At 41.5% G+C, this 26,462-nt stretch overlaps 1 protein-coding gene across 4 annotated transcripts in view; it reads right to left on the minus strand.

Annotated features, from left to right (window-relative positions):
* The window catches only part of LOC128075580 (high affinity cAMP-specific and IBMX-insensitive 3',5'-cyclic phosphodiesterase 8A-like), a 132,245-nt gene that overhangs the window by 23,868 nt on the left and 81,915 nt on the right, over nucleotides 1–26,462 (minus strand). For all 4 annotated transcript variants that reach the window (XM_052672461.1, XM_052672459.1, XM_052672460.1 and 1 more), the window contains 7 exons: nucleotides 10,267–10,323; nucleotides 8,139–8,329; nucleotides 7,402–7,458; nucleotides 5,150–5,207; nucleotides 3,935–4,023; nucleotides 3,628–3,706; nucleotides 2,381–2,518 (listed from right to left, as the gene is read on the minus strand). In XM_052672461.1, the coding sequence (XP_052528421.1) occupies nucleotides 2,381–2,518; nucleotides 3,628–3,706; nucleotides 3,935–4,023; nucleotides 5,150–5,207; nucleotides 7,402–7,458; nucleotides 8,139–8,329; nucleotides 10,267–10,323 (669 nt within the window). The remainder of the gene's footprint in view (nucleotides 1–2,380; nucleotides 2,519–3,627; nucleotides 3,707–3,934; nucleotides 4,024–5,149; nucleotides 5,208–7,401; nucleotides 7,459–8,138; nucleotides 8,330–10,266; nucleotides 10,324–26,462) is intronic.

Here is a 26,462-nt window from a genome sequence, read left to right on the forward strand (position 1 = left end):
GACCCAGCCATCGCTATGCGCCACGCAGTTCACCATCTCTGAGGGTGATGCCTAGCAGCTCTTGTTTGGATATATGGGACTTGTTCACAGCGTGAGGTCCGTTGGTGCAAAAAGGGAAGTGCTGTGATAGTTCATCTTCTGAGGTTCCATTTAAAGACAAGATGCAATTTTTCCACAGCTCAGTTCTTCTAACGATCGCCAAATCTTACTTTCTATTGTTTTTGTTAGAGTACCGTGTTTATTCAAAGCAGAAGAACTCAACCTTTTAAAAGGCGAGTATCACAGAACACAGCTGGCTTTTTTGGCATGCTATAGCCTACAGTAACCAATGTATGGTTTATTGCAATGGGAAGCAGATTTTTAAGTTAGGATATAAAGTAATTGCGAGCCTCAGAGCAACAGACCAAATCAGAGTGACCCAGACAGAAATCAGGCACCTCTGAAAGTGCTGTAACAACTCATTTCAATCTAAAGCACCTTCAGAGGGATGGAGTATTTCAAAGGTTGCACCACACAGTCAAATTCTACTTGCAAATACTTCCTGTAATAACTTCATTTGTAATTCATTTTTCTAGAAATACATAAAAGTGGGGCTACAAGGATTGCATACTATAAAACGTTGCAAAGGGAAGTACAAAAACCTTGCAAACAGGACATATCCACTTGAAACAGTTTAAGCTGTTCCAGACAGACAGGTTTGAATAAGCAGTATTTCATTAGTCACCACGGTTGGAAAGTCCTAGAGCCAGGAATGAAATATGTTGCAAAGAAAGAGATGGATTAGGGTTAGATTTTTATCATTCATGGGGTGAAACACGTTTCCATTACTAAAGACATTTTTATCAGCACACTAAATTATTAAAACTTTGATCACTTCACATCTTGAGAATTGATGCTGTGGTTTTAAAGCCTGACACGTCTAACTTATCTGAATTATAACTTCATAAATACTCCCTTCTAACATCAGTTTTGTATTACACACATTTACTGAAACAGTTTGGGTCAGGCAACAGAGGTACAAAGCACTATGATCCCTAGCAAAGTCTGTTGCTTGGATTTCTTTGAGAAGACCAACACACACAGAAATGAGTGACACGTTCTTGTTGAAATGCACATGCAATCCGTATCCAGAGTGAAGGTTTCTTAAGGAACGCTTGTGTTAGCACCTTGATTTACACAGTAGGACTCACTGCAACTTTGCATCGATGCTTTTGCATCACTGCCTCCTTACTCAAAGCGCCATGCTTCATTTTGCCATCTCCCCTCACAGTGCCAGTAACACAGTGCTCCCAGCTGGCAGCCAGCACGACCCCGTGAGCGACCCGTACTCAGGTTGGAGCACAGACAACGACGTGTCTACAAACACCAACTCCCAAATCCCCTTCTGTTACCTCCGTGATTTTCCTCCTCTCGGGTACGATGACACATGCAGTGACACCAGAAGCACTTACAGCTCATTGCCAAAACACAGATGAAAGCTCCATGATGGTCCTCACACTGCAGCCACAACAGTCCCAAAGGAACGTTGTGGAGATACCTGGCAAGAAGCCATGCCTCTGCCTAGAGACCCCCCTTGGATTTCTCATGTACTTTCTGGGTGTGACAAACATTTCTAGTAGGAGTCAGCTCCCATGCTATTAGAGGATAAACGATATTGGCAGCCAGCAGCTGACACTGCCTATCATTCTCAAGTGATTGTAAAAACATCAGAAAAGACATCTTCACTTTCTGAAGTTGCAGATCAACTTCCACATTTCAAATTAAAATACTTCCACATTATTTTTTTCTCATTCACACCCTTCTGGATAACGTGCTTTCATTCTAGTTTTCTTTTCTACGCTTTTTGCTATATACAGCATATGTTATAAACAATCCTGGAACCACAGAATGGCTTGGGTTGGAATGGACCTCAAAGATCATCAATTCCAAACCCCACTGCCAAAGGCAGGGCTGCCAGCCCTTAGATCAAGTACTAGATCAGATTGTCCAGGGCCCCATCCAACCTGGTTTTGAGCACTTCTGGGGATGGGACATCCATAGTCTGTCTGGGCAGCCTGTTCCAGCACCTCACCACCCTCTGTGAAAAACTTCTCCCTTACATCCAATTTAGATCCTTCCTCCTTTCCTTTAAAAGCATTCCCCCTTGTACTATCAAATAAATACAGCAAGTCAATAATTTTCATAAAATGTGCAGCTCTTCCAAACAATTGAAGAGGAAGAAGCTGTTAAAAATGAGCAGTTTTTACCTCCTTATCTTGTTAAAGTAATAAAGGTGTAAGTGCTCTATGGCTGTGAAGCTGCACATATATCACGTGCCATCTCTGGACAACAATAAAATTCACAAACAGAAAACGAGAAGCAGTACAATGGCATTACTTACCTTTCCTATCTTTATGCAGGAATTAATAGTATCTAGGAAATCAGCTTTTTTTTCATTTATAGGCACTTCTGTTAGTTCCTTTCCTATTAATTCACCTATTTGATAGCCCATCACTGTTTCAAATGCAGGATTGACGTACTGTGGAATAAAAACAAACAAAAACGTTCAACAGTACTAAGAGCACATCAGATCACTTTTTATCTATTTGCTAAATCTAGCAAATGGAACCTTTCCCCCAGCCTGGAATAAATCTCTGTATGCACTGCTCCTGAAAAAGGTATCAATGTTTTTTTTTTCCCATAATAACAGAATGTGAACGCCTCACACTTTGCAGTGTTTCCATGTGACAGATATGGAAAGGGCACATCTGGATGCTCCCTGCTCCTAACATTGCTCCCCTGGCCTATAAAGGAAGAAAGCCCTGCCTGTTGGAGCTGCAGGACTCCCTCCTCTTGGTTCCCCTGTGTTCTGGGTCTGTCCACAGAACAACAAAATTCAGCCTGAAAAAGTGTATTTCCAAGCTGCTCCAGGACAGGCGCTGTTCTTTTTGGGGAAGGGATGTAGAAACCACATTCTTCAATGAAATTGCCATTGTCAAGATCTGGGTCAAGAGGGTACAATTTATATGCACATTATAACTCCCAGAGGCTTATACTCAACCTCTTTACTGATAATAAAATCACTCCTTGCATCCTTCACAGTCATGCATGGAACTAACTCCCTTATAAAGATGATGTTCTTCAGGAATGCAAACCTAAGCACAGTTTCTCTTCCACTTTTAAACACATTCTTAGGAGATGATTACATTCAAAAATCCTCATTCGACAAGAACTATCAGGTTTATTTAAAAAAAAAAAAAGTGTTGCACTTTTATTTAAATAGAGCACCAATTTGGTTTAATTTCTAAAGGATACAATTAATATCCAGTATTTTTAGACGAAAAAAAAAATGTGTACAAGCCAACAGCTGTTTTCTTTTGTGATATAAAAAAATTACGAAGAAGAAAACCAAAACTGTAAGTTCTTATTTTTTTCAGAAACAACAGTCTCCCTCAAAACTGCCTTATGTAAGATACTTCAAATGGAGAAAATTCTACTCTACAGTGAATCTCACTTCAGCCTTATCAGAACCATTAAGTTAGGTTAGATTCTTGTATCACAAAGAAAAAAAGTAAATGTAATCATGAATGAAATAAAACACAGCCTGCAGAGCAATTTTCTGTTCTTATAAAAATAACTGGAACAAACCTGTATTACATGGTCTTCACTTGTGATCTCAATGGCTTCTTGACTTTTCTCTAATGCTGTGAATAATGAATTGCAAGCCCTGGAGACGAAAAATGACATCTGATTAGCTTTGATCCACATAATTCTTACTGCAAATGCTAATAAGCTATTGTAATTCCATACTGAACAAAGTTGTACTTTAAGGATTAACGTATTTTCTTTAGCTATCTGACATTCTATAATTTACTGCAGTACAGGAAAATGGATGCTTTTTTAAGGATATGGCTGAACTGGCAAATGTTGTTGATGACGTTTTTGCTAAAATTACCTTAGTTTGAATTGTGCCCGCACCTCTCCAAATTCCAGCTGAATTAACTCATTGTAACAGGCCATGATATTGGAATTTTCTACATATCTCTGCAAATAAAACATTAGAAATAATTAGTACACGTTTCTGTACTCAAGGGTATGAACTCAGCTTTCTTTTGCCCAATGGAGAACAAAAAAGGCTCAGATATGCATAAAATAAACATGTTGCAATGTAAGCAATTTGATAAGGTTATTTTTTTGGAACTAGAAAAATTCTAGGCCCTGACAGCAATGACCTGAGTATCTTCTCTGATGTTTTTTTGCAACTTCTCATTTTAATCAGGTACGAGCCTCAATGTTACATCTTTGCTCATGATAAACCACCATAGATGTTGATAGCTGTGGGGGATGGGATTATCAAAGATAAGCCACCACATCAAGACTGCTAAACAGAGCTTTCTGTGCTTTGCCATTAGTCCAATCTCCAAGGCTCTGATCTATAAATAATTCAGAACCTGTGTCAGATTACTGATGCGCCCACTGGAATGAGTCTGTGCATATGAGTGCAGTTATTTTCAGGCTTTAGCATTTCCTGTATTAGGACCCTGCTATAAATAAGAAAATGGATTGCAGTGCAATGGCAAAAAAATCTGGTCAGCATGCAACCAATATACTCTGAATTACAATGGTAAAATTGTGCACATTTTTGTTCCATTGTCAGCTAAATGCAATCAGGAATCCACTCAACTGACAGGCTAATAAGCACCTTTCCTGCTTAATTGCAATAGTTGCCAAGGAACAGATTCAATGTGATACTTTTCAGGTCTTTCTAAACAAAAGATAATAGCATTTGACAGTGTCTGAAACCTGTTTACAGATGTGAATTGGCATTTGATAGAAAAGATCTCCCACAGCATGCTCTGCTGTTCATTGAAGCCACTTTTTGGCTCTGCTACAGTAATTAGTCAATTTTGCCAATGTCAACCTATAAATCAGAGCATCGTACACTTGTTGTGAAATAAACTTACATTGAAGAAATGTCTCAATACCACTTCTGGTACTCCTGAGACCACCCACCTACTTAATCAGCACTATTCTAGCTCTACTGTAGTTCTGAATGAGGAGCTATGTAAGAATGAGCTGCACAAACAAGACTTACAGGTGGGATTACTGACACAGCCAGTGACAGTTTTGGAATGGCACAGCTAACTAGTAGATTATAAAACAAACATACCCTTGTGAAGCCAGCAGAGATCAGGGGCAATATCGATGACTCTTCACGATCAGCATGCCTTTAAAAGAAGGATAAAGGCAGATATTGGTTTTGTAATCAATTGAAGCCCAATTTCACAAGCCACTGACCTACCAGTACCTGTACACCAGATGTCACATGATGGGATAATACGCCTAGATCCTAACAGGATCTATGAATAAAACTTTTTTTTGTCTACGACAAACTCATATCTTTGGAACAGATAAGCCAATATATTTTCCTATTTGTAAGTAATGAGCTTCCTGCATCGCAAACAAGTAATGCTTCAAACAATTTAATTAACTAGACTGTTGCATGGATGCTTTTTTGGTACCAGGTCCTTGTTATTTATGCTGTCCCTATCCAAAGATGCACCTGAAAGTCTACATGAGCAACGTTTTAAGAAATGTTTTGTTATCTGCATATACCAAACCTTAGCGGACAACTTAGGGTGGCTGAATGATGATGGATTTTCCGGTGTTGACAACCCAGCACCTACTAGCAGCTCACTTCAGAATGACATACTCCTAAAATGAGATATCTGAATCACTCTGAAAATCTTGGCTGTATCAACTGTTAAGAGACACTCCAACATATGTGATGTATGAGTGGAATCTGGAAGAAAGGTCATTATGTTAGATTTCTGTAAACAAGCAGATGGAAGCTGGTCACGTCTAGCAGATGGCACAATAGCTTTTCTTTATGTCTGAAATTTCTGGTCCGATGGCATCTCTTGTTTTTGTTTTCCATGCACTTGTTTCTTAAGCACAAAGAGAATGATGCCCATCAAGAGTAAGCGGGGAGACAAGGGCAGAAAATATCTCCATTCCTCATGCCAGCTATCTCAAAATGCTGCCTCTCAAAAGTACAAAGAAAGAGATCAGGAATACTGCAGGAAAGAACAACCTCAACAAACTAAACTGCAGGAAATTGAAGGATTGCAATCCTCAGAGAGAAGCCCTTCCATATGCTATTGGCTAAATGTCAGGCTTTTTCACAAATACGCTTCTTGCAAGAAAGGAAATGTGTGAAAGTTCTCACTCTGTGAAATCCTGAATAGAGACTACAGAAGGCATGTGTTAGCACACAGGAATTTGAAACAACCAACTAGTTGGGAGACAGACTTACTTTTGAAGTTTCCCTAACAGGGGTAATAGACATCTGAAAAGTTTGAGAACTCAAGCTTGTCACTGCAGGGAGCCATTACCTTGTCCCAGCACACAATATGAACATTTTGAAAAGACAAAATCAACTGCAGGGTTTTTTTCCCTTTTTGAGTAACTTCCTAATTGTGAGTCAGCAAGCCCAGCTTCCAATTTCTCCTAGCTTTTAAAAAGGACTTGCTGGCCCACAGAACCACAGGGGTCTTTCATACACATAAAGAAGCTCTTGAGTTAGTTCACTGTTTCTCCCCTGCTCCTTTTCTTCTCCTTTCTTTGGTATTACTTTGATAAGAGATGATTCTGATTGTAGAAGCAACGGTTCCTATAGTCATAAGACTTCCCAACATAAAAATAATAAAGACTATATTCACAATGGAATCCTCTGAAATGTTTAATGAGGATCTGTTGTTTGGTAGTGATTGTGGTGGAAAGCAGGATTGTTAACGGAAAATTTAAACACCTCAGAATTGGCTTCCAGAATAAATGTTTTCTGAGAAACGGCCAGTTTCAAATTGTATTCAGAGAAAATTAGCTCAAACCCATTTCCAGTTAAATATATTGCATTTTTGTTACTTCTACGTTACTTTATGATATATAAGTAGTGTGTTCAAGAGGGAGGAGGAGGAAAAAACATGCACTTCTATACTGAGATGTCTTAACAGTCCGTGTTACTTTCAGAATTTCCATGCTCAGATGCTGTTTCTCACTGCTCAAACTGTTCTATAGTTTTTCCTTAACTCTACTGATCTCCTCTTTGTGATGTGATTATTCAGATTGAAAGACAGATCGAGAGTTCAGTGTTATATTTATTAATATCCAAACACAACCTATGAGGCAATTCCACAGTTCTGCACGTGGGGTTGCAGAGGTTGAGTCAAGCCTCTTCAGTAAAAAGTGGAAATCATAAATCCTGTGGCTAGCAATGGTGACAACTCTACATGACAAAATCACATAAAGTGATAAACTTTACAAGAATTTCTAATTCAAGCTTTTTTTTCACTGCAGGATTTACATTTGCAGTGTTAAGATTCACACTTTGTGGGTGAAATTTATAAGTAAAGATGTATTTACCTTCGTACTACACCAATAATGACTGTATTTTCTGAGGGTTTCGTTGTTCTGATAGACCTTTAAATAAAGAGAAAGAACATTTAACATCTTTTACAGTTTGCATTTCAGAAACTGTGACCGTACAGAATCTTCATACGCTATTTTTTTTAACATGCCTCGACTGCATGCTTTGATTTAACAATAGCAAAAAAGTTAGATCTGAAGCCTGCAGGATTACTGAGAAAAGAGAATAAATGCAGCAATGCCTGAAACTCCATGTCAAAAAAAGGACATACAGAATGTACGTCAACTGAAACCTCAAATGCTGTCGAGGGGAACAGCAAAAAGTCAACCTTCTGAAATGGCTTGAATGCGTTAGTAGAAAAGAGCTAGTTTCAAGAATTTGGCCTCACAAATTTAAGGAGCATTTCACTTTACAGGGGATGGAAGGTAAAAATGAGCAGTGCTTCTATCTCGCAAACCTGGAGCCAGGTATTTGAAAAAACATTCCACTATGGCAACAAATTTGCACTCTGTAGCTCCACGCCAGGTCAAGCTTCAACTGTCCTAGCAAACAACCAAAAATGCCAAAGCACTGAGATAACATTGATGAAAATGGACTTTTGTCAAAAAAAAAAAAAGAAAGGCAAACAGTAACATTCAATAGATTTTATAGATGGGTCATAAAAAAAGCAAGAAATCTTTCCTGACGAGTTATCTACATAGCTATTCATTAATTACTCTGAAACGGTGCTTACCTGCACAATGCTTCTGCATCAAAGTATCTGGAATGTCTGTGGTCTATAATGATAATTTCATGGTGTTTATCAAGAAAACATTCCAGTGCAGACTCAGGCGTCCTGGCAATATTACATCGAAATCCAGCTTTCTCACAGGCCCAGCAGAACCCGTTGCTCTGGTTATCTTCTTTGGCAAACACTAGAAGTACCTGGTTCAAATACAGAGAATCATTACTAACAAATCATATAAATACATTAGAATCCATGACTTCTACCCACTTTTAACAAGGTTAGCCAACATGAAGTCACACAAGATGGAAGTATTTGTGTATATGAAGACCCCTGTGACTCCTGTGCCAAGCTTGCCATGAGATTTGTATCACAGAAGGGAACTACCATGCTGGAAGTCCAGAACTGGAAGTCAGGAGAGCTATGATTTGCTCTGTCATAACTTGCTGAACAACTGCCAGTAGCATTCTTCTCTCTGAGTCTTTTTAAAATCAACACAATTCCCAGAAGTTCAACATTCCTTATGAAACATGTTTTAAATTCTACGGTGGAATAGTCTATGAAAGACAAACATGAAGTCTACTAAGGAAGACTTCCACTGACGTGATTGTGCTTTGCTTCAGGGCAATATTTCATAGAGAATAGTTCATTTTGCAGAGAGAATACGCAGACTGATAGAGTATACATCTATGTTAATGCTGCTTCTGTGGACGACTCAGTAGATGCAGTCTTCTGGGAAGGATGGATAAACCAGACCAATATTTTGGCCCACTGTCTCAGGACACCAATCTTTCAGTAATTTAATCAAACTACACTTAAATATATGCTTTGGTTAGACAACAATGTGCAGCATGTGTAACTCATACCACATCCCACTGCCGTTTATCTTCTGGGTGACTTTAGGAATTCTGTGCTGGTTACACTTTGGACCAGGTTGATGGAATGTTTACCAGTAAATCTTAACATTTCCCTGCAGTGCATATTTTTTAAGAATGAAGGACTTAGTACTCATTTAGTTCAGATTCCTTTTATAGTAACCTTTGCAAACCTGCTTGAAAAACATGTCATACTTTGGCTATATTTAGTGGAGTTAATTTATAACACTCTTAAGAGTGGAATAATGGTTTTCAGCATTAGCACAGAGCAATCAGGAGATCTTATTTGTATGATCACCTTCGGCAAAAATGTAATGTTGTCTGACCTTTCTTTCTCTCCTATCTGCCAACTCTCACAAGGATTAACTGGTAGAATGTTAGATTGGCCTATGACTGGACAGAAGTCATACAACCATTAATAACCATAAAGGGGGCCGGAAACATTCAAGGAATGTTTCTGATTTATACCTGGAGAAAAACTGGATTAGGTTGTCCTAATATTTGATGTGAGATGATAAGACTGTCTGTTCTGACAATAGCTCAGGAGGACTTTGAACTGTTCCTGAAGACAGACATTTTCAAATCAGCAGTCCAGATAAGTTTCACCCAAGAGTTTTGTAATTAATCACTGAGGAATATCTTGGATTATTAATACTTCAGTATGCCACAAGACACGGGAGAATTTTCAAAGGATGTTCAAGGGAGTCAGGTCCCATCCCAGACAAAAGAAGGGGACAGCTGGCATATGATCTTTATTAATAAAGAGATAAAGGAGTTTGAAGTAATGCCAGTCAACAACAAATAATAATTTAAAAAAAAAAAACCAAAACAATTACACGGATTGCCAAGCTCACTTTCTGTCTTCTGTGATACTGCAAGTTTTGTTGATGCTAGTAGTACTGCTGGTGTAATAGACTTCACCAGGACATTTGACTGAGCACTGTTCTGATGAGATTTTGATTAAGTAAATGCAAAATGCATTAAATAAAATGCAAATCATGGAACATACTACATTGACCACAACAGAGGAAATGGCTATAGATGGCTCTGTTTCTGTGAGTTGAGAGACGTTTGGAGAAAAGAGTTTGTCAGGATTTTTAGAATATCATATATAATGTGGTTACAGCCTGTTATGCGCATGCATATCACTTGGCAAAAACACTGTGACGATCCCCATACCACAAAAACTCCAGACATACATCCACAGTTAACTTCTGTGATATCTGAGAAATTAAGACTTCGGTTGGAACCGTAGCTCCTACCTGAAGTTGATCTTGATGAAGTCTCATAGGGCCAAACTGCACATCTGTAACTGGTGACTAGAAAATATAAAAAAGGATCTTATTAGCACATACACACCTAGAGAAGAAGCAAAAATAGCTCTGTTAGAGAAGACTTATTGATTACTGTTGCACAGATATACTAGCACCGTTACAACGGTCTTGTTCTGCTTTTGTAAATGCGTGTGCTGAGCTGTGTTAACACCATTATAAATCAGGTCAGTTTTGACTGTTGCATTTTTAAAAGAATGGATTAGTCCAGAAAGTTTTGTAGACAAACTGTTGTTATTTATCTGGTTTTTGTAACCCCTGTATGACATGAGCTGCCTTGCAAAATACAAAAGCATTTTAAAAATTAAAAAAAAAAACCAGAAACAAAAAACAAAAATAAAAACCCAACAACTTCTGAAGAGCATTGAACCTACTGGAGAAAGGCAAAAGAATGTTACTCCTAGCATTTCCTATGTCGTAGGTGCCCACGAGTGATACAAAAGCACATAAATGTAGTAGCCTCATGGATGCTGGGCTGTGTCCCCTCCTTCCCACCCAGCCCCTCCAGGGTGGGCATCAGAACCCAGATATCTGTGTGACATTGCATGCATTCAGCATGTAGCTTGGCTTTGAGAAACCCTGTAAAATGCTGCTGTGGTATGGCATGCTTTGCGCATGCAGTGATTTCTGCACTAGATGCTGTTCTAGTAACTCAGCCCAGCAGCTTAGCTTTGTGTGCAAGTCAGGATCTTTCTTCCTCACATGCCACTGGAAGCGATGGAGGTGAATGGCCCAGGTGCTGCTTATGGCAGCTGGCTCCAATGCAATTAATCATTGGGTACCACTGGCTGGAGTGCAGGCTTCAACACTAACGACTTTTCAAGACATCTGGGACAGACGTTCTCAAGGAGATAAACGTATAAATACAGAGGACACTAATAGGATTGTGTAGGTTAGAGTCTTTGGGAATTCCCACTTGGCAAGTAACTGCGTTTTCATGTGCTTAAGTAGCTCTCATCTCTTATCTCTGAAATGAAAACTAGAAATCAGGAGTAACAATGCTCCTGATTCCAAAAGGGTTGCAGTGTCCGGCCAACGGTCCCTGGAGAGCACAGGCTCTGCAAAGATACTGGAGTGAAAACACAGCAGAAAAATGCTATGGGTAACGCAGTAAATGGAAAACATCTCCAGATTCTCATGTACAAAGATCTCTTGAGTACAAAGGTGTCATTTTTACATTGTTGTTTTTCAAAGTAAAGCCACACTTGAAGATCAGATTTATTGCTTTGCACTCTAGAACGTTTCCAATAAGTAATTTTAGAGAAACCTCACCACATCCCACAGAAAAATCTTTTTGAATTACATGCTCTATTCTTTCTTTGACCTCATTGCTCCATTGCTCAGCCCTCTGAGTTTCTCATGTGTGATTTTATTTATTTATCAACTTGGAAATCATCAGGGTAACATTAAATGAGCAAGAAACACAAATCAAGAAAAAATGGCAACGTAGCGCTTACAAAAAAGGAGCCAGAGTTTGCTATGTTATTTCAGAGGGCCCCAAAAAGCCAGCATTAAAATTGTGTGGGTGGGCTTCAGGTTTACTCTCAGCCATCCTGGATTCAAGTGGCTTAATTTAAATACTCTCTGGTCAGTTCTTATAATTTTAAGACCCCAAACCTCTCTTCCATAGGAAAAAATCAAACTGCTTTCTCCTCCCTCGAGGCCCATCATCCACTTTTTCCAAATCTGCACCAGAAAACAGCAAATAGTTCTGCTGACAGTGCACGGAGCAGAAGGAGATCCAACCCCATCTGCCAGGGCTGTGCTGGCCCTGCAGCGCTGCCAGCAGTGACTCCTTGTTCTCAGAGGGATCAGCAGGCATGCCCGAAGGACACAGAGGGGGTGTATCTATTGAATAAGCGATGCCTTTCTACAGTCAGTTCTCTGGCCATGACCGCATTTCAAATTAAATTTTGCACTATTTATTTTGCTCTCCAGCTGCCAGCATAAAGCAGCAAGTGTTACTGTTACGGTTCCACCGTGAGCTGCAGGGCACAGATTCGGAGCTGAGCTCTGAAGTTTGGGGTCTCTGAACCCCATGTCTCAGGGCAGTGCACTCCCACACCCAGTTCCAACACAGACCAAGCTCTATGAAGTTATGCTACAAGATTTATCCTACAGGGAATTCGCGGAGCCTGCAAAATGCTTTTATGCCAGCAAACTGTGGCATTCTGACACTGAAAATACCCATGCATGCACCACTGAAGCTTAAGTTACAGGCACTGCCCAAATGGGAAGCTGTCATTACACGTTAACTGCCTGTCCTGGGCCGAAGAAAAACCCTGCTCTGCATCTCCGCTACAAAACATCAGTGAACTCCAGTTAATTATTAGTCCTGTTGAAATCTGTTCAATCACTTGATTAATCATTTCAGCTCTTTGTCTGCTGCTGATAGCACTCGGAAGCAGCGTGCTGATTAAGTGCTGTGTCAAAAACCAAGGCTGCAACAAGGGTGAGCTGAAACTCTATGGATGAATGAAAAGAGCTTTATGAACATAAGCTCACAACAAACCAAGCCCAGCCAAGGCTCGCACGTACTGTAACAGCACAAACACATTCTCATTCACTCAAGAATTTTGCTTTCCTACTGAAAAAAGAACCAACCCCAGCCTGCTCTAAGTGCTCACACACAGCACTGCAGCCATCCCGTGTTCTCTGACCCACTGCCTGTTGTAACCACTAAACTGAGAACACTGCAACTGCTGATAGCAATACTGCATGTTTCCCATGCTCAGAGATAAGCGAATGTTTGATAAATAAAAATAACTGAAATAAATACAGACCCAAACAACCATGACCGATCTGATTAAAGTACAACAGACTCGGCGCTGACCTGATATAACCTGGTACAGTACTTGTCACCATCAGTCATTCCTCACATTTTGCCAGGACAAAATCGACAGCAATGGTCTTTCATGGTGGCTGCTGTTTAAGTTTTTTTTCTTCCTACAGCTACAAAAGCCCTGTGGAGTTTGCCCAGCGAATAAATATAGTAAGGACTAAGGGTGGACATAAAGCCAGCTCAATCCGCACACTCCCTGCGGCGATAAACTGCCTGGTTGGAGCGCAGGACACATCAAAGCAGCCTGCATTCCGCAGGTCTCTGTTTGCTAGAGGTCTCACATCTTGGCTCCCTCCAGCGCGCCTCTCCTACCATTACCAATTGGAGAGGAGAGCAAACTAAAAGGCAGCGTCAGCCCCCCGCACCCTCTGGCCATTAACTCCCATGCAGTGCTCCGCTATGGTGCGGCAAACACATTTCTTTTTTAGAGCTATGCTCTTAGCTCATTTCTTTCATGAAGTTTTTGTGGGATGTTTTACAGCAGAGCCTCGGGCTGCCTGAGGCAACCTGCTGACATCCAGGTTTCAAAAGCAGGCGATGAGAAATGGTGAGCTGTTCAACACCAGGTAACTGCCCATTCAAATAAAGACTTCAGCCCTAAGGCCCTGATTCATTATTTTAGGACATGGATAACTACAGTGACATAAGACTTCATCACCGGGCTTATTGGACTGCTGTCAGAAGAATTCATCATTTTACTCAGATCAATACTTTAACACATCATAAAAAATGTGTTTTATTTAGTTTTAAAATGCATACTTAAGTTTTGCCCATGCAGTTGGAAGGAAGACTTGACTCATCACAGCAACAACCAAACACCAAAACATGCTCAGAGCCTTAGGATGGCTAGAATACTCAAAATTCAGATTATGCTAAGAAAAACAAAGGGATGAATTTTACAAAGGAAAAAACATATTTCCTTAACCTGCTGTGCTAAGCATGGATTTATCACCCCTGAGAGGGAAAGCTCAGACTCACAGGTTCGGATCATACCTCAAACTTCAACTCCTTTGGAATCCATTAATGGCAGAAATTTGAATTCCACATGATAACATCAGTTCTCAAAAACCTCAGCCAAACACTTGTGGATGCTGGAAGGCAGAAAGTACCCCATCGGCTATCAGAGCAATTCCACAAAGAGAATAACCTGGATTTGCTTCACTGTAAAGTAGGAGTCTGGCCCCACAGTTACTCCTTTGGCCATTTGGAGGCCACAACAATTAGATCAAAGAACAGGAGGGAATAAAGCACCTAGGGTTACCTGCCTTCATTTGACAGATTCAAGGATGGAGGCAAACCAGGCTCTAAAAGACCCGAATCTGTACTTAGTTCATCTTTTGCTGAAATACAGAGCTCTAGAAGGCAGTTAACATTTATCAAAACTGCTGTTCAGCCCAGATGAAACCTGCTAATTCTATCCCTTGATATCTTTTCCTATTTTTGTTTCATAAAAAATGTAGACAAATGTCACAGACTCGACAATTTAAATAATGCAGCATTCTGACTCAATGCAATTTGTTCTTACGAAATCCAGCATTTATTCTAAATCTGGCTCCCCCCTGATGCACCTCTGTCAACAAAACAATATGGAGTCAGAGCTGTATTTCAAGGTCTGAAGATCACCTGAAGTTCTGCTATGATATCTTTATTTATTTATTTTGTTTGTTTGTTTGTTTCCAGTATTAAAATAATTTCTACAGGAATTATTTATGATGCTGCCATATGGTGATACAGCAACCAACACAAGCAGTGAGATATCATACCCTCTGTTCCCAATTTCTGAAGTTTTAGTAATGGTTGTGAATCAGTTTTACATAAATTAGCCCTTGGGAGGCAAGCTCTGGCCTCTGATTCACATCATTAGGAACACAAAATTTGGAGAGCTTGCCGTTTTTGTGAGAAGTTCTATGGAGCACAGTGAGTTGCCTCTCGAGTGAGGCTGCTAAGCATACCATAGGACCCATGCTCTTATTCCTGAGCTCCTGGTGACCCCTTCAACTGGGTACGTTGTTTGTTGTATTCTGGACCTAATTCCCATCTTCATTGCTTCAGAATTAGTCTGAATCCAATACATACAGCTAAGTTAGAACAGAATTGGAGTAATATAGTTACGAAATTGGGCTTACTGCATTCTAGCACACTTTAAATACAATTGAGAATTCATTCCGCACCTTTTGGAAAATCTTCCCGTATTTGTAATACGAAATTACTGTTATCATGTTGCAAGCATGACATTATCAGAGGTGAATCATTTCATTATTTTGGAAAAAAAAAAAAAGAAAAGAAAATGCTGTCCCAAAGGAACTTTTATAATTATGTGCAGTGTGGTAAGGCCTGGGTGGCTTCTGGCCCAGACCAGTGGCCCACTGCGGTCAGCTCTGTACAATTACAGAACAGAAGACAGTAACCTCTACCACTGTTAAAGGTCAGAACTTCTACACAAAGCACACCAACAGCTCTAAGGATTCCTTCAGCTCTTGACAGGATATTTAAATGATAAATGTCATTAACGCTTAGCATGCTTACAGCACAATCACACAGATCTCAAACCTGCAGAGGCAGCTCATGAATCCACATGATGTTTTCTAACCAAAGAGAACACTGTTGAATGGGAACCAGTTCTCACATCAGAAGATATTCAAGTCCAGCAAGTGGCATCTGCTGCAGCAGTTCTCTGACCCAGGGATCCTTTAGGGATCTGCATGATATACACAAGCACACTGGGCTTGAAATGTCATCTGTTTGTCTTTATTTTGCATTAGATTGGAAAAATGTGAAACAAATATTCTACAACAACCCCAGAAACGTAAATACCCTTAACAACGGTCTGTGGTCCATCATCATCATTTTGTCAAACACCTTCATGACCAACCAGCACGGAGTTTAAAATGCCCTACACCTTCACCACCTCAAAACCTGAGCTGATTCACTGGGGTCTCCCCTCAGGCTGCCCACTGTGACTGGAAGCTCTCCTGGAACATCACTATGGAGGCCACATACGCACAGACCTCAGCTGGTGGCTGCGGGCTCTCCCCACGCTGGATCCCTGGAATGCTCACTCAACTACAGCCAAATATTTCTGTGTGGTGAGGACATGCTGTAAAGCATTTGTAGTTATATCCTGCGCTGAAGAGAAAAACAGCAGCTTAAATGATCTGGCTTGTACTTTAGAAGAATTTTTTAAACCCTGTAATAACAGTTTTCTATACATAGGTTGCACAAATGGATGCCTTTATCAAGGCAAAAAAAGTAGTAAGAACAGTTTCAGATTTTCAAAGCTAAACGCGGTTCATAAGCATTTGTCTTTTTGGAGAGTCCAGTTTAAGAATGTGTAAAATGCAGAAATTGAACTGCTTCAGATGAAAAGAGAGGGCATCTTCAGGATATTAGTAACATATTCTGTTTTATTTGTTTTAAACAAAATTTAAGTGTTGGCTCGAATATCTGGCACTTCGGAGGGGACATGTCATCTAAATTCAGAGGCCCACAGTATTTTGGGGGTACATTGGGGTTTGCAAGCCAATAGATCCAGCACTGACTTTCTCAACACCTTCTCTAACTCCAAAAGAACTCATCCCTCCTGCTGCCTCAGGTGTATGAATGTTGCAGGCCAGCTGCAGCATCACTACTTCCCGTCCCCCAGTTGTGTGGATGCTTCCACACAAACACTGCATTCTTCTGGCCCAGAAGGAAATTCTTGCTGCCTGCACTTTCACAGTTGAGCTGCACAGCAGTCTGGGAGATTTAAATACGGCACAGTGGTTCTATTGTTTAATAATATTCAAGCCGCTTGCTCTCTTGTGATTCCGCAGAAGCCAGAAGATCCCGGCAAGAAGCAATAAGTGCTGATCTGTTTTATATTTGTCTACCAGTTCTCTTCCTTCTAGCAGCTCCCACTTGTTAGTTTTTAGAGATGATTAGAGACACATTAGGATACAACAGATCTCCATCACTGTCACTGTAAGCTTTATTTTTTGCTTTATTCATATGGATTTCAATGGCATTTTCATTGAACCATCTGGATTTTAATGGGTTCAGTATCTAAAAGGAAATTCCAGTCTATTAGGAAGATTTCCAAATACTGTTTTTATGTGTCAAATCAAATTTTCATGCCTTCATCTACCAACACTAATTGCCACAAACAGATCAAGCAAAGCAAGAACATGTAGCACAAAATAGCATGAACCTGCCAGTGGGTCTGTTAGGTTTTCTAGAAAACCTCTGCTCCATCCTGAGCCCCCCTTTTATTAAGGAACAAACTTGATTTTCCTATTGCCATTAACAACTTACTGTTCATGCTGACATGGTGGAAGCCCGAGCCCTTGGCAAATGTACAGTCAGAGCAACACCACATTACAAAAAGAGCACAGGTAAATGACATGCAATAGGCTGACAGCACAGCCTGCCTCCTGGGAACCCCCATGTTCCCAGCTGAACAACTTAGAAAATTTTACAGGAAAAATCTTTATATAAATTTCCTCACTGAAAGGCAAATCTGAGGCATTACACTGTGGGGAAAGACAGCTGTACTGACCACAATAATTCTTTCTATCTGCTGCCACTCGCTACCATGACAGAATACAGATCAGCACAGGGAGATATTCAGTAGTGATAGCAAACATTTCAGGATTTTTGTTTACTGAATGCCACTGTCCATTAATAATTGAGAAAACCAAAAGTAATGTTCTTGGCCTCTTACAAATGGAGAACTTTATCTCCAATACATCACAGAAAGCTTGAGATTACAAGCATATTCGAGACATCCTTTAAAATAAATACTAGGAAATTCATAGCACCGTGTCCTCTCTTCTGCTCTCCAGCATTCATTTAGGATGATCATACCAGAGACCAACAGGATTACACCAGGTTTTATCATGGGGAGCAAACAGACAAATGGATTTAAGAGAGCTGGGATCCCTCCTTTCTTCTGTCCGCTCAGAATTTCACTAGCAGGGACAGTGGCTGCTAGAGGCTGCTTTCCTCTCACACAGACGCCTCTTCATTTCGGAGGACCCACCAGGTAGGCTGAAACCCGACAGAGGCCTTGTGCTCGCGCCTGGGTCAGGAACACACCGCACTTCTGCCAGCCCACAGCGCCCTGAAATGTTACATCGCATGCGCTGTTCATGGGATTGCTCTTGGTTTTTTTTCCTTACGTACAGTAGAACCTTTTTACAGTCACACCAATCCCTCTGAACTTTGCATATCTTTACTAACGTGGATTTTTTCATTATAACCAGAATTCCACTTTTAATTTTAGCTCTCTTGGCGAAAAGAATTTCACTCTATCTGCATTTGTGGTAGGCACACTCCAGCACTTTTATTTAACTCAAAACATTACTTAATGAATCTAACTGCATTACTATGTTTGCTAAGAAATAATCTCCACAGCCCCAGTTCTCCCCTTACCAAAGAGCTGCCGAGGTGCCAAAGATGACACTGCTGAAATAAAATGAGTTAGCACGGAGCGTGCTTTTGCCTCCAGGAATGCCTAAGCAACCAGTACGTTACCACCTCCCAGTAAAGTTTCACACACCAAAACTGGGAACCAAGCTCTCAGTGGAGCCGCTCCCTTTTAATCAACAGCCCTTAAAGCAGCCACTGTGGTCATTAATGGAGATGCAAATCCAGCTGGTATCTACCATCCAACAAGGCAAAATCCTGCCTGCTGTGAAGTCTGTTGACTACACAACTGTCTGGGTATACTCTTTCCACATCTAAGGTTTGTATTTCTCAAAGTACAAGAGCCGTAACTGTGCAGATAGTAATACACTGATGTTGAATAGCCTCATAAATTGTATCTTCTATTTACGCCTGAGATTTACAGGAAACAGACAGCATCTGGAGATACCCACATAAGATCCTTTTACCTGGTTATGACAGTAAGTGAGAGAGCCCTGCTGCACAGCAAATTGGGAAGGAAAGGTCTGTAATAAGGCGGAAGATGGCAGGCCAAGAAAAGGAGGTGAAAAAACACTGAATAAATCCATAATGTAAACACATGCACTAGAGCTAGGCTGCAAACTGCACAGCTGACTGCACGATAAAAGCACCAATACTCAGCACAGAGCTAGTGGTGGTGAACATGGTCAAGCAGACCTGGCCCTTCAAGTGTTCTTTGGACAACCAGTTTTAAATGGTGCTTCCATTGCCTATAACATGGGTAGGATGTCTGGAATCTGTTTTTCCAGAAGCTGTATCAGTCTCTTCCAGTTACAAGCCACCAGACCCTGCCACAGGCCCACAAACTCTTAGGAAAAGCCAGCTGCCTCTGAGCTCCACTGGCCATCTCTTACCAGCTCCTCATTCTACTCATGCAGTAACAATAAAACAGGCGAAGGAAGAAAGAGGTCCTGGTTGTTATACACTAAAACGTTGTCAACCTATGCAAAACAAAGTGATTAGTTACAAGAAAAACTGGCATCTGTCCAGAATCGATCTCCCTTAAGATACAAATTCTGGCACCTGACAAGATGGAAGCTCATTTCATCTGTTTTTCAACTATCCAAACTATGTTTCCCTCCCAGATAAGCTTTCTCTCTCTCCTGTCTTTTCTATGAATGGATGTGACAGGCCCAGGCTTTTTGGTATGAGTGGGAAAGCTCCATGCCAAAGCACAAACAAGGGAGAAGAGACATTAAAGTCCTGTCTGGCGACACCATTAACAAGTTCACAGTCACCATTTCCTTCTTCCTCCCCTGCACGAAGTGTTTCTTCCCAGACAGTGATCCAGACTGCTGATAGCTCTGGCAGGGAGCTTTTACCAGAAATTTTAGCAGGAAATGTTCATTTATGAGCCCTTGTGTCCTCCCTGTGCTACATCTGCACAGCCCCGTGCGGACTGCAGAGATGCTCTGACAGCCTGCAGCATGCTGCAGGAACGTCCATGGCTCTGAGCTGAGTGCAGCACCAACTGCACACACTTGTTTTCTTTCTCCTTTTCCTCCCAGTAATGAAATACAACACTTGGAAAACTGGAAAAAAAAACATCCTATGTACTCATTGAAGAATAATGTAGATCAGGCTGTTGGAAAGTCTTAGATCACCTGATTTCTTTTTCATCCTCTGTGAACTTTGAACATAAGGCTGTAATTACTATAAGCATGGGAGAGAGCGGTGCTCTTGATTAGGAAAGCCTTTATCAATCATGAGATGTTTCATTTGATTTATGTGTTTGTGTGTTCCCCTGAGCCGGGACGAATGGCCTTACCGCACTCATATTTGTGTGGTTAGCGGATTTTTCTGCATCTCTTTTGTCCTTATCCTCCAAAGACACAACAAATGGTGTATTGCTAAATGTTGAACTTTGCAATTTTCGTGCTGCATTGCGACAGTAATGTATTTTGACTAACTGCACGAGCCACCAACATGTACAGTCCAGGCAGCAGCCACAGAACACCAAAGGTTTACTTTTTTTTCTTCACTGCTTAATTTGAACCATTACGTTGCACTCTGGATGACTTCAGAAAATAGTACGAGGTGCATAATTTAATCCAGTTATATATGTAATCTAATTTTGCTTAAGAACATTCAAATGTCTTTCAACAAAACAAACCTCCTCTAGAACAGCAGGAAAATATTAGAGGTGGCATCAAACCACTGCCCCATTAGATATAAATTGCTCACAGCATGTTCTCCACAAAGCAGAGTAACAAAATTTGCAGGCCGTAATATGAGGCTCTACCCAGAAATACTTTCCAGATGAAGTATGCATGATTTGCGGTGGTTGTGTGACACAGACAACAATGTTCTGCTGTTGGATGGAGATGATCCAGTGCATTTCGAGCTCTAAACCTGCCCATTCTCCCTGCACACCCCCTTTTCTCAGTCCTGCACCAGGAAAGCTGACTAGGACTCCAATACAGATGGGAGCTCTGTGACTGCTGCTGTCAGTGCCATTTCCACACAGCTGGCTGTGAATGCTGAATGAATGAATGACTACCTGCAAATCGTTTTTGTCAAGTAAATCTAACAGGCACAAGTGTGTGATACTTCAGCCTCATGTCTCCTCTTTATTTTACAGCGCTAAGCGCTGTCACTGTTACCCATGTACTCCTTGAGTGGTAATGAGTCTCATACATTTTAACCAATTAGGACTGATTTCTTCTATTTTCTTTTACAACTGAAACATGTCTATGCCAGGAATAATTTTTCTGATGCTGCAGACGTACCACATACCACCTTCCTACTTCAGTGGAGTTCTGGGACATAATTTCATAGCATCTATGACAGCTTAAAAGTTAAACTGATGATTTTGCATTGCAATTCTGCTTTGTACTTTTAACCTATTCTATTACATCTTTTTAAACGCTTGCATGGCATGTAGAATTTCCAGGATTACCACTAGATTGGCTGCCTATTTTTTCAGGAAGAAGTCAGTTGCAGCCTTCCAAGCAGCACTACACAAGGTAATGTCTCCCACATAACAAGCAGCTTTTTGCATCGTCTGTAGCAACAAACATCTTCTGGTAAGTACAAACTTTTTTTTTCTTTTTCTTTTCTTTTCTTTTTTTTTTCTGGGCATGATAGCATATTCTCTTCTTGAAATGTTCTATTATTTCCAGCATTTCTGTCGTACAAGTTCATTTAATTTAGTTACTAACACAGCGCCTATTAGTTGCTTTCTTCACACAGTTCCCCCACAGTCTCACCTGGAACTCCCCCAGCTTCATCTGGCTGGAAAATCAGAATCCCTTTGATTGTAAGCCACGGATAGAGGTGAGTGTTCATTTCTCTCCCTGCTCTGACCTCTACCACCATGCTACAACTGGAGCCCCAGGCTGATTCCATCAGCACTCCAAGAGTCAGAGAGAAACATCTGGAATTTATTTGTTAGAAATAAAATAGATGACATCTTTTCAGGAGTTCTGCTTGCACCTGTACTTCTAAATCTCTTCCACAAAGGCAAGTTCTGAACAAATGTAATCAGGAGCAGGAGGCAGCAGATCTCCTAGGGGCCCGGTTGAGGGCCTGGGAAGAATGGGGATGATGCCCAGAGGCACGGGATGCTCCAAGCATTCCAATTTCAGCAAAGATGCAAAGGGGGAGGGAAGTGAGGAGCCCCAGGAGGAACTAGAGAGGTCAGGGCTGCAAACAAGGTCGTGATGGGAGGGCAGAAGTCAAAATAATCAAACACCACCGCTGTCACCTGATGGGAGAAGGGCACGAGGGTACAGGATGAACCTCTGAAAATATGCAGAGGAGGGAACAGGGAATACACAGAGAGGAAGAAGGGCAGTGAAGAAACAAAGAGAGAGAAGGCCCTGCCAATTGTTTGGATGAAGGTTACCCCTGCCTAGGCACCACACTCATTGTCTGCAGCCATCTCCTTTCCTGCAGCTTTCCTGAGCCTCCCTGAGCACAGACAGAGCTGGTTCCAAAGCGGAAGGTGACTGATGTGGTCCTGTGCACACAGGCAGTCCACACAAGGACCAAATCAACTTCTTTATTTGTACTTGTGTAGTGTGCAAGGTTTTCATTGCAAGGGTTTAACAGCCTGGAGCAAAAGCTGGCTGTATCTCATCCTGCTTGGCCTGGCAGGCTGTCCTGGAGAAAGCTCACATGTGTGATCTTAGTGAGACAGTCCCACTGCAAATGGAACGAAAGCCCTGAGCACACAAAGTAAACACACCAGTACCACAGCTGGGCACTGCATCTCGCTCACCTCTGCATACTGACTGCAGGGCCCTGCTGGTGAAGTAGGATTCTGGAAGGAAGCACGGGAGCTCTGGATTATGTGGGAACCAGGTGTGGCACTTTCTGACCATAAAGATACACAGATGGAAATATCACTTTTCCATCACTCTGTGGAGTAACTCTAAATGGTTTGTTTTTTAAAATAAAAGACTTCAGAAGATTCCTTACAAGAACTGCTTTCATTCAGTGCGATGCCGCTCTCAGCCAAGTACACAAGCTGTTTGGGCAAAACAGAAATAGGATTTGGAGATGGGGTGATGGGGAAACCATCTGCAGCACGACAGATCTACAGAAGAGAAATACAATGCAAGCACTATCAGGTGCACCGTGTGCCCTATTTTTCAAAGGCAGTTTCTCTCTTCCAATAGGTGTTTCCTTTTGCTTTGCGTGACAGGAGGCTAACAGGGTGCTGCTGTCAGTATGATCGAGTAAAGCTGCTCAAAACATTGCCTGGAAGAACGGTTGAACTAAGGTCTGCATTGCTCATCACTGGTTCTTGTCCAAGGGGAAGTTAATAACCCTGTGCCACTGGCCAAAACACAAGCAAACCAAAACGTAAGGGGATCAGGCCCCTGGCAGTGTGTCAGCAGTACTGATCTCAGCCAGCTAGCAGAGGAGTGCTGCTGCACGCCTTGCTGGCAGTTCTCTGCCCCAGTGTGACAGCATGAGCAGTAGCTTCAGGCTCAACAGTTTGCAAAATGCTTTACAAGATCTGAAGGTGGTTTCACGTAACATCCTACAACACCAAATTATAAACCTTTCAAATTTATAAACCTGGCCACCTCAGGAAGGAATCTATTGATAGCCTTCTGCAAGAGAAACATACAGAAAAAAAAAAATCCAAATGCCATTTAGAAAGATCACTGAAACAAACATGGATTTTTATCACGGCTCAACATTTAAACTGTCAGCTTTATCCTCATGATAAGTAGGCAGCTCTCATTTACAACTGAACACCTTCTTTATTTATTTAGCTATGCTGCATTTAACCTTACATCCTGTCTGCTGGGTGCATCCGGCTCCACCGCTCTCCATGCTGCAAAGCTTTAGCATAAGGTGGGGGAGCTACTTTCCACAAGCCAAAAAACAGGAAATTTGATGACATTGTTCAGTGAGCAGACGTCAGCAGAGAGTGATACAAAAGAGTAAACAACTTCCTAGCAGCAGCAGACAAATGGGCCGGAACTACTGGAATCCTGTGATGTCTGGTGTGTTTTGCATGAAAATTACTGTCTCAATGAAACAGGGTGCGATCTTCATTTGATGCAAACTGGAGCTGCTCCCTGGAGCTACACAATTTGGTCTGTATAAGATCTGATCCCAAATCTTTACCTACGTGATCATGAAAGCATCATTTTTAAGAATTCACATGGTTAACATCTGGAATATTTTGTAAATATTATTTTAGGACACAAAAAGCTGATGTGGATAAAAAGGACAAATTTCTGTGAACATACAGGCAGCAGTACCAGAAATGCAGGCACCATTTCATTATGATCATACCACCATCAGTCTTTCATGTAGAACAATAACAACTTATATTTTTATATATTCCTATTTAAAGCACTTTGATATGAAGCAAGCTCAACACCCCACCCATGGATGGAGGAGCAGGCATGACATCTCTGTTATGTATTTCAGCATTTGCTTTGTGAAATCTCCTCTCATATCTTCCAGCTGTGGACAAATGTCAAACCTGATCCAAAAAAATAACCACTCAGCTGGGCATACAGTGACTCAGAGCCAGGTTACAGCCAGTAGAAAGAAAATGCAGGGGAAGGCATTTTTGCTCTGACTGAACATCATTCTGCCCACCTCTGCCCAATTTAATGATCCCTTAACCCATTAAAGAGTAATGTTGGACCGCTGACCACAAACACAGAGCCTCACTATTGCATCCCAAGCAGCTGTATCAAGAAAAATGGTATCCTCCAGAAAAAAACTTCATCCCTACTAAGCCACTGTAAAGAGACCACTGAGGCACATCATTTTTCAGCTCTTTCAAATTGCCATTAAGCAACTCCTTTTAAAGGGATGTAGTGTATCAAGTCCTAGGCTAAATAAGTTCTTGAGGAGCTCATGACAAACAGACCAGCATACTGCTTGGAAAAAATTGGGGATCTTACCAAAAGATGTTGCCCTGAAAGGATGAAATTCAATAAGTACGGTCTCAGGACACTCCTCCTATCCAGGTAACACTGCCAGCCAAAATCTAAGCAGAACAGATTCCAACAATTAGAATCAGCAGCTACGTTTAAAGCTGTCCACTCTTAGTGGAGAAAGACAGAACAACAGGAAAAAGCCAGATGCTTCTCAGTGCTCCTCGCCAAATTCTCCTCTCCTTAGAGACACAAAATGTAAAATACATTCCTGGGGAGGAGGACACACCAAGAACCATGTCAGCACTGCAATCAAATGACACAGCTAACACACACAGGCCCAGAGCTGTCTGTAACACAGCTCTAGTGACAAGCAGACTTAGTTCTTCCAAAATACTGGCAAGTGGCAATAGGCTAACAAATGGCTAGAAAAAAGAACAGAAAGACAACCAATTGCTTCTCATTCTTCACTCTACTTACATCACAATTTTCCTGGTTTCAATTAGTTTGTGATTTTGGCAGAGCTAAACCTAACTTGCAATGAGTGTTTTGCTTGAGTGAGGAACATGGGGAGATTCTTTCCCCTCAGATTTGAACGTGGGCATGCAGCACAGAGATGCAGGTAGGCAGAGCCCAGCTGGCTAAGGCCAGCAGTGAGGGTGCTGCAAGCACACCTAAGCCACTTCCAGCAAACACTGCAGGTGCAAGCAGCTGGCAGTGACGGAATGGGAGCTAGCAAGCAGCTTATGCTGGCTCACAGCTTACGTTAGTACCTCTGACAGCACAGTAAGTCCTAACCAGAGAAGGGATGCTGCATGTCTGTGCATCACACGGCATCTGACACTGCTCCCATCCTGCTGAGGCCTCAGCTGCTCCACTCAGCTGCTAACAAAGGAGCTAATTTGCAGACCTGAGCTGCTTTGACTGCACTGGGGCCAGGAACGAACCCCGCCATGCACTCCATGCAACGCAGGCTGTAGCTTGCAGAGATTGCTCCTGGGATCTGTCACAGAGAGCTTTGGATGTGGCTTGGTCTTTTCAGCAGTGGGCACAGATCTGCCCAGGGCACCACATCCTCTGCAGGCAGACAGGGCTAATTGTTCACAAACCTCCTCTAACTTTGGTTAAAAGGAGGTTAAAAATATATGTGACTGGACAATGCTTCCAAGAATAATCAAATCAGACTGGAGGAATGCCAAAGTATTTATCGGAGAATGGCATTCACTTGGGTGTGACAACAAAGTGACAAAGTTAACACCTTATCTGAAGGCTGGGATTTTGCAAAGCCCACCAGGATGAAAACACTATTTTACCACAGCTCCCTTTCCATATTTTCATTCCACTGCAGCTTACAGTTAATGCACAGATAGGGACAGGCACCTGGCCCTGACCTGCAGTGAGCGAAGCTCCACAGCCATACAGTCCATCTCTACTGACTGTGCTTGTTTAGGGCCTTCCATTGTGAAGCACTGATTTATGTCAGCAGAGGT

Source organism: Tympanuchus pallidicinctus, unplaced genomic scaffold, assembly GCF_026119805.1.
Source record: "Tympanuchus pallidicinctus isolate F22 unplaced genomic scaffold, pur_lepc_1.0 scaffold12, whole genome shotgun sequence".
Lineage (NCBI taxonomy): Eukaryota > Metazoa > Chordata > Aves > Galliformes > Phasianidae > Tympanuchus > Tympanuchus pallidicinctus.